This window comes from Lycium ferocissimum, chromosome 5 (assembly GCF_029784015.1).
Source record: "Lycium ferocissimum isolate CSIRO_LF1 chromosome 5, AGI_CSIRO_Lferr_CH_V1, whole genome shotgun sequence".
NCBI lineage: Eukaryota > Viridiplantae > Streptophyta > Magnoliopsida > Solanales > Solanaceae > Lycium > Lycium ferocissimum.
This window is the reverse complement of record NC_081346.1, coordinates 19,147,606-19,157,042: the sequence shown is the minus strand read 5'-3', so window position 1 is coordinate 19,157,042 and position 9,437 is coordinate 19,147,606. Positions and strand designations below refer to the sequence as shown.

The window sequence follows — 9,437 nt, the reverse complement described above, 5'->3', positions numbered from 1 at the left end:
TGTATGTCTTCCATTAACCTTATTTTAGATGACTTTGAGTCATCCTTTTTACCTTGATGTTGATGCTCTTGTTGGCTCATTATTTTCACCAATTTTTACTTAACACCACACTTAAGTAATTCCTAATCTCCAATAACATTCTTGTACTAAGAAAATTTGTAACCGATTAGTTCTAGTTTAGAAATTAAAATCCGAAGTTTCTATCTCACGTTGATTCTTTCGCGAATAACTCGACGTATAAAAATACGGGGTCTAACATTCTCCCTCCTTTAGAACATTCGTCCTCGAATGTCAAATGAGGACTAAAACTCGTCAATTAAATAACCGAATCACCCGTTATCGCAGACTATAGACGCAAGATTAGACCACGAAAAGGGTGTTTTAGGAATATTAGGCCTAAAAGTGCTAAACGACCAAATGGGTCGTTACAGCTTATGAAAAGTAGAGCAAAGAACTTGAGAAGGTTGAGACGAAAGTATAAGTGGCTGCGTACTGAACCAGTTCAATAATTCTTCTTTAAATAGTGGTTTGTCCTGCTTCAACGAATTTTGTCTTGATATGGTGAATCTTCTATTTGAAGTAGTATCTTCATTCCTTGATGGATTTTCGCCTCAATTGATTGCACAAAATATTTGCTCCAAGGATTTTGCTGAACGTTATAGTACAATGTAATAATTAATCTTTTTTCTTCCTGGCAATGCATTGTTGATATTGAATCTCATCATACGTGGCCCTTCATGTAGAGAATTAGATTTCCTTGAAAGCTTCTATTTAAGACTCATTGATTTTTCCATTTTTAGCTCCCTTGAAATTTGGCCAGCCATCCTCCTTGATCTTTTCCATTTTCATACCATAATATATGGCATCTCAGATTCATATTCAATTGACTTCCCTAATTTTGTCCATAGAATATTCCCCGTATAATCAAAGCCAATCTTTAATTCCTTTTTCATCAATACGGACTTTAACTTTTTCCTTTCCAATGATTCTTTTCTTCGTGTTGTACATTTGCTCTTTACATGGAAAAAATATTTCTTTCCTCATAGTGAATCACCTTTCTTCCAAACCTGTAGCAAGTGTATTCAAATTTAAGATCTAAATTTGAATACCTCTTCCCTTTTATAGAATATCTTCTTTCCAACATAACGAACATTCTTCCCATTAATTTCTCTAGACTCTTCTTCTGGCTTGTACAAATATGAGATCTTATTTAAGCAACCCAAGAGAATTTCAAGATCCTCTTCATTTCACCTTGGATCTTGATTTATATTAATTGAATGTAATCACATTAGATCTTCTAGTATTTGCTTTGATCACTCCGAACATGAACACTTTTGTGCACTTAAGAATTTTGGCATGTCTTGATACTCCATAGATTGTGGACCTTTCTTAAGAACAAATTGATCTCAATCTTTTCCTTTTCTAGAATATTTTTCTTCCATAGGATCGTAGTAAATATTCTTTTCCATAATTTTAATTCGATTTTGCGTAAATCTTTTTCTTCCACATCTTCTTCCGTAATTCCATCTCGTAATATCTTCTTTTTCATATTTGATTAGATATTCACCAAATCTTTCTTCATCAAATAAACCTGTACCAAAAATAAAATTACCACAAGTAAATGTTCTTTTATTAATAATTATGTTGGTTTGTTATCATCAAAATTAATAGGTGAAACCTTGGACCTAACAAGGATTAGTATCCAAACAAAGGATATATGGTCATACCAAACGACCCCTCAGATCTCAGATAGGTTCGCGCACTTTTGACTTTGAAATGTAAAGTAAATTAAGTAAACTAGCTAACTAGTACTAGAGTTCCGAAGTAAAAGAAACTACTGCTTCATTAAACTCTTGGACACCTTCGTGGAAAACAACCACAAAATATCCACATTACAGAGCTTAGCATAGCATATATCATGCATGCTTTTATTCCATACATCTATTATAATAGATTTCAACAGATCTTTGATTAGAAATAAGCAGTTTCCTCGAGTCTAATACTCTCTCCTTCACAGACAAATCTGCCGTTTTTACCGAAATAGTAGCAACCCTTGTAACCCGTGCAACAAGTGGTGCATCCGGTGGGATAAATTATCGTCTTTCCACCTGAGCGAGGACATTTTGAATAAGCAATTCGTGGATCACAATTGAGGGTACAAGCTTTTGGATTTTTGGGGTCAGACTCTCCTTCACAAATAAAAGTTCCGTCAGCACTGTAATAATTGCAACCCTTGTAGCCTGCACAACAGTTGGTGCATATGGGATTCTTTGGACTCCCTTCTGAACGTGGGCATATCCCAAAGCCAAGATTACCACATTCTTTTGTACAAGCCTTGGCATCAGCATGTTCCACCGTGCTTACAAGTAGAAAAATCCCTACAATAAATATAGCTTGATATTAAGGAAAAGCAACACTACATCTGCATGTATCAAAGAAGAAAAGAGAAGGAGAAAGGAGAATCATACCAAGAACAATTAGTAGGTGAGCAAGGAAACTAACTTTGTTAACAGCCATTATGGATGCTTCTCGATCGCGATTAATTACCTTGATTTTTCTTTTGAGTGCGGAGGTCTATCCTTCTCCACCTATTTATAGCAAACGACTGACAAAGAAAATAGTTAACTAGAACATTTTTCAAATAAGAAACTAATATTTTACTTTAGATAGGTTAAAAATGAAATTCACCCACATCACTGGGGACGGAGGGAGTAGCACTTAATCATCGTAATTCGTTGGCACGTTTTAGTTATGGATACTCTCTTGCGGTCACTGACTCAATTCCTCTTCATATCGGTGGTCCAATTTAGGCCGACTATTGCACTGTTTAACTCGCTAGCATCTTCTGCAAAAGTAATTGTGTCGACTAAAATTAGAGCAATTAAATCGCACAAATTAAATCAATATATGTAATTGAATTCCAACAATTGATGCTAGATGACAAATGTTTCAGAAACAAGCAAGTTGAGATTGGTACAGCTTGCTGAAAAGGGAAAAAAAATAAATAGCAATCAGTAGGGGCAGATCTATCGAGAATGAGAAATTTATTCATTGCACAGATCAATTATGGATAAATGCATGCTTACAACTTCTCTATTTTCTTCGGCCAAACCTATTATGCTCGCTACTGCCAAGATTTTTCACTTGAACACCTTAACTAAATCTTATTTCTTTAGACACCTGAGATAGAAATTTAGATACATATATTTAGACATTTTTTTCGATCAAATATATAGAGTGAACGTAATACACTCGCCAAAGACGTGTCAAAACAACGAATTAAATGAAGGCATGTGGCATATATATACTAAAAATAATTATTAAAGAATAAAATATGAGTAGAAAAATTATTTTAAAACTATTTAGTAAATTAAAAAAAGGAGCAAAAAAAAAAAAAAAAAAAAAAAAAACCTATTTTCACCCCCACGCACCTAACCCCTCCATCCTCCACCTGCCGTTCCACCAACCTCACCCTCTTCCACCATGTTTTTTTCTTTCTTTTCTCTCTCGTCCATCTTCTCTATCACTATCAAAATTTCTATTAGATTTTCTCTCTCCTAATTTTCTTACAGATTCATTTACTCATGCAATTATAGCCATAGCTTCAATTGGATGACAAGGACTATCCGAAACTATGAAAAGCATTTTGCACCACAAACATAGTAATAAGATCAAACGACCTCATCAAGTTCACTCTCTCATGTTTAACACTTAAGTGTAGCACTCATTACTCAATACTTGTATATGCATTCAAGATCAGACTTTTAGACGTCACACAATTAAACTCACATTCTTTCCTTTTTCCTATAAAGAAAAGTTTCCTTTAATTTCTTCAAGAACCAACAATTCAAATATCTTCAAGCAAGTTTCAAACCGTTTCAAAATGAAGTTTCACTATTAGAATAGTTCTAATTACATGGGAATTTTACCTGAGAATTTTTTTCGCAGATATTTCCTACAAATTTTGATGTGAAAATCAAAAAATTCCTAAGTTGTAGAATATTTACCTGCGATATCATTTCCTCAGGTAATTTTGGCGCCATTTTGCGCCAGAAATTTATCAAAAAATTCCTAAGTTGTAGAATATTTACCTGCGGATATCATTTCCTCAGGTAATTTTGGCGCCATTTTGCGCCAGAAATTTATCTGGGGATTTATTTGAGGAAACTAATCCCCAGGTATCACTTTTGTAGATAATTCCGCAAGTAACCGATAAAAATATGATTTTTTTTTTTTTTTTGTGAATTAGTTCGGAATTTCCTAGGTACAATACTTGTGGATTTATCTAGGAATTATTGCTTGGGGATTTACTTGGGGATTATATTATCTCAGAATTTACCTAGAGATTTAGTTGCTGTGATTTTACCTGGGGATTATTTTATGGGGATTTACCTTGGGATTATATTACCTAGGGAATTATCTTACCTAGGGAATTATCTGGAGATTTGTTGTTGCGGTTTTATCTGAAATAATTTCTTAGGGATTTACCTGAGAATTTATATTACCTAGAAATTTACCTGGAGGTCATGTAACTACGAATTTTATTGCTTAAGGAATTACTTGGAGATGCTGTTGTGCGATTTTGCTTATATATTTTCTGGTAAATGTAGTTAAAATATTGTTCTCATACAAAAAGTGATATCCTTTTGGATTGAATATTACAAGTAATTAAACTTGATAAGTCGGGTACTAATTCAATAACAAAAATTGTCATAAATCTACTACTCTCTCTGTCCCAATTTATGTGATACACTTTTCTTTTTAATCTATTCTACAAAAATGATACATTTCCTTATTTGACAAAAATTTAACTTTAAATTTGCCTTTTACGCTTGACGAGATGATCTATAATCACACAAATATCTTTGGCTTATCTTAGACTACAAGATTCAAAAGTCTTCTCTTATCTCTTAAACTCCGTATCTAGTCAAAGTATATCATATAAATTGGGACGGATGGAGTATAATATAATTATAGTATGTTACTTAAGTGACATTAATTTGTAAATTTTAGTATTGAGACTTAAGCATAAAATGATCTTGTAATTCTGTTTCAACCATCCTCTTGATTAACTTATAATCTTATTGAAATTATAACTTAATCATATACAATAAGTTTATTTTTTGTTCACTTGAAGTATTTTTTATATATAAGAAAAGAATTTTGCATTATTCACAGTATATAACTAGAATTTGGTGAAAAAAATAACCAGTACTCTATATGTTTCAATTTATGTGAACCTATTTGATTGAAAGATAAAGTTTAAGAAAGACGGAAAACTTTTGAAAGAAAAACACACATCATTATATGTGATCAATTAATCATTAAAGAAATGGTCATAATTTGATCTATTTGGCGATACTTGAAGAAATAACTGTAAATGAAGTTTTATTTGCGTAGGATTTCCATTATAAAAGAGTTTTAAATATTTCTTAAAAATAGGAATAACATCATTAAATTTAAGAGTTTCAAAAGATAAAAATATTCTGAAATATGTAAAATTTTGGTCATCTTATTAAGTAATTTGTGTTTATTTCTTATTTAATAGTTTCAAAAATGCATATTCTAAAAAATTCCTTTTTTAATCAAAGACGTGAAAAAAAATTTATATTATTTATCCTCTTTTTAAATTTCATAAGAAATAAGTACATAGATTTGGTTATTTATAACTTAAATTTAATATACTTTGTTACGATAATACCTCATGAAGGGTGAAAACAAGGATATCTATAGCATCTTAGGTGTATGTATTCGATTTTAAAATATAAAAATTATATTCAATCAATTTACATGAATTGTTGGGAAAATACATTAATACTTCCCCAACGTATACTCGGATTAATTATGACGCACCTAATCTTTGCGGGCGACCTATTACCCCCCATGGCCTTATTTTTTATGTATTTTAGTACCATTTTTCGGCCATTTCTTACATGAGCGTGTCAACACGAAGCAGCAGCGCGTGAGGGTATTTTTTAATATGGCCACGTCAGCGCCATGTCAGATTTTTTTTTTTAAAATTTTAGTCTTTTCCTTATTTTTTAACATGGCATTTTACTGTTCATCTTCTTCGTATAGCAACTGCTTAAAATCCAACCAAATTCACCTCAAATCTCAACCAAACAGCCCCAATTTCAGGTTTCGAACCCTCTCGACGTTTCAGCTCTTTTTGAGATATTACCCATTCAAATCGGAGTTCGTTCGTTGTGGCAACCTCAAACTTCGAACTCGAAGCTTCAAATGGAGCTCGTCAATGGCGGACTGCTTTGCTTTGAATTTTTCACCTTTCCATGGTTATTACGTTCTCTAGCTTCGACGTCCTTCTCCAATAGGTTCAATCCAACAAATGAATCCAAAAAACACTAGCTCACCTTTCCAGCTTCTTCAAAATTTCAACAATGTAGGTTTTCAAAACTTTATCACTTCCAAGCTTCTCTAATCCCGGTCAATAAAATGAGTTTTAGCTCCAATCTATCATGACAAGCTGATTTCAACAACACATGGGCAACACCCATATTTCAATCACGACTTTCGGACAATGAAGAAGGCTGGTTCACGTTTTCAAGCCCACATTCAGTTTTCAAATCTAAAAGTTCACTTAGGTTCAGCTCAAATTCATACTTCAAACAATAACTCCCAATCTAAATCACAAAAATCAAATAGATTTGCATAGATCTGAGACCGAAATAGTGACCCGAACACACCCAGTTACTATTTTTAGATTTTCTGATTTTGCAATTTTTTTTCAATAGTATCAGTGACCTATTACCCCCCCCCCCCCCCCCCCCCCCCCAAAAAAAACTGTATAACCAATACATGCTGATTTTGCAATTTTTTTTTTTTTGCAATAGTATCAACGAACAGACCAAGAACATGCTGATACTTTTTTTTTTTTTGAACTTTTAGATCTGTTCGTGACTAATATAAACTCAAACAATGACACACTACTTCAAGAAAATCACCAACAACAGTGGTTTCTATTTTTAGATTTTGCAATTTTTTTTTTTTTTTTGTAGTAATCAAATCCAAGAAGACCTGAGCAAACTGAAAAAGAAATGATGAAGAAGATGACTGGGCGCGTGTATCTCACCTAACACTAAAAAAGTGAGGCTCATGTAAAATGGCCGAAAAAGGGTACAAAAATACATAAAAAATAAGGCCAGGAGGTAATAGGTCGCCCGCAAAGGTTGGGTGCGTCATAATTAATTCGAGTATACGCTGGGGGTGGGAGGGGGGTATTAATGTTTTTTCCCATGAATTGTTTAAGTGTAATTAATGCAAAAAAAAAAAATTTACATCTTTGATTTAGTAGATCGGAGAGAATTCATTATTTTTATTGAGATAATAAAGGAAGAGAATTCCTTGTAAGTCGATTGTACCACAACGGCTGGAGAAAGTAAAATCTAGGCATTTATAAGCCAACGTGTAAATCACTATTACGATATCATTAGAAGTGGGTCTATTAGCAGCTAAAATTAAAATCCCGTAGCGGTTAAAATTAAAATTTCGAATTCTTAAGAAAGTGTCCTTTTTTTAATTTTAGCAAAACTTCTTGCAAACTTTTAGTGATTTTTTGCAAGAAAATCCGCAATTAATTTACTTGTGAATCAAAACCTCCAGGTAACTTATATGGAGATTTTGAGATTCGCAGATAATAATTACCCATGAAGGGTTTTCCATTAGATTTTGTTTCGTAGGAAAATCCGCATCTAACTTAGTTACCTGCGAATTTTCATATATAATCCCCAACAAAATCCCCATGTAATTCACACTTTTCTAATAGTGGCAAACAACGAAGGGCAAACAAGCTAATGACAAGAAAAAAAAATTATTCAGAAAGAAATAAATAACAAAAGCACAAAAGATATGGACACGAAAGAAATAAAAGCACACAAAAGACTGGACAAATTTGAGAGGATTTGTATATATATTTCCTTTTAAATATGGAGAAATATTATTTTGTGCCACTTCTTTAGGTTTTAGGTCCGTCCTTTTATTTTCTGAAACAAGTGACCCGAGACATGCTTATGCTCTGTTTGATTTTCTAACTTACAATCATCTTATTATTATTGTAATTATAACTAGTGGATGGACAATTACATGAGAAATTGATCTGCTATAATTCATAGGTGATAACTCATAAAATATAAAATCTTGAACCTGAAAAATAAAGTTACCTAATCAATGGAGATAATGTAAATGGCTTCATCATTTGTCCTTCACTCCTTGTGAATCAATTATACATACGCACGATATAACGTGATGATGGAATTAATCATCTACCGGCTTCTATAAACTCCAGCTTCAATGATCGAGTAGTGATATACAGAACACCTCTCAGTAAACATTTCAACCAAATTGATGATTTAAGATAATTATCTTAGTTACATAAATTAGCAGCCTAATAAATTAGACACCTAAATTCTGCATAAAACATATTCCTTAATGTGAAAAAAATATTTTGTAGGAATAATGATTAATTAGCAATAAATCATCTTGAAAGTGGTATAGGTAAGGAGGGTCAATGACAGGATGATGGCGATTAAGTTGTTTGTTGGAGGGTTCACTTTAAACATTATTAGCGCTTACGCGCCACAAGCGGGCTTGGACGATGAGGTGAAGAATTTTGGGAGGATTTGGATGACGTGGTGGGAGGTACGCCACCCACTGAGAAGTTATTCGTAGGAGGAGATTTCAATGGACACATCGGGTCAATTTTGAGGGGTTATGACAATGTGCATAAAGGTTTTGGCTTCAGGGACAGTAATGAAGGAGGAGTCTCACTTTTAGATTTCGCAAAATCTTTTGGATTGGTGGTAGTGTCACGACCCAAAATGCGGATCATGCAGAAGACCACACTAACCTTCCCTGGTGGGCGAACCCCTTCGTATAACTACCTAATTTGATACAACATGCGGAATAAATGCTATTATTATAAGAAATTCCCAAAATACTGCCTAGACTCATACAAGAGCTTCTAAGCAGTTTACAATTTGAATAGATAACGATCAAATACGACACATTTCACAGGATAGAGAACAACGGAAATCTAAGGAGAGCTACCGGGGTTGCAATATCTCAAATAGCTCACCCAAACGCCTTGACGAATGCTCGAAACGGTCGTGTAGACCCGAACGACTGCCGAAAATAACTACACTCCGCAAAGGAGTGTAGCAAGATAGTATGAAAGACAACACTAGGCTCGTAGGTATCATAGGCGCGACAATGGTTAGTTCACGCATATAAACAAGAAGCAACTAACAAGTAAGCGAGATAAGTAATCAAACACGGTCACACATCTAGCACATGAGAAAGTCTTGCATTAACGATAGTCACAAGGGATCTCGAAGTATCTCGGATTATAAGCCTAGGGAAATTCTTTAAAACCCCGATTCCTCCAAACCCTTTTAAAAAAAATACTCACAAAAAACAACCCC

At 33.5% G+C, this 9,437-nt stretch overlaps 1 protein-coding gene across 1 annotated transcript; it reads right to left on the bottom strand.

Moving 5' to 3' along the window:
* Positions 1 to 1,825: 1,825 nt before the first annotated feature.
* LOC132056364 (proteinase inhibitor type-2 P303.51-like) lies at positions 1,826 to 2,625 on the bottom strand. The gene is made up of 2 exons (XM_059448519.1): positions 2,469 to 2,625; positions 1,826 to 2,378 (listed from the first exon to the last, which is right to left on the bottom strand). Exons 1-2 carry the CDS (start codon positions 2,515 to 2,517, stop codon positions 1,972 to 1,974), a joined length of 456 nt encoding a protein of 151 aa, XP_059304502.1. The 5' UTR covers positions 2,518 to 2,625; the 3' UTR covers positions 1,826 to 1,971.
* Between the last annotated feature and the right edge of the window lie 6,812 nt (positions 2,626 to 9,437).

What these genes read in the sequence shown, in the direction of transcription:
- LOC132056364 (XM_059448519.1), bottom strand. Translation starts at nt 2,517, where the DNA reads ATGGCTGTTAACAAAGTTAGTTTCCTTGCTCACCTACTAATTGTTCTT. An exon ending in TCACCTACTAATTGTTCTTG is followed by an intron (nt 2,379 to 2,468) that starts GTATGATTCTCC and finishes TATTTATTGTAG; the next exon opens with GGATTTTTCTACTTGTAAGC.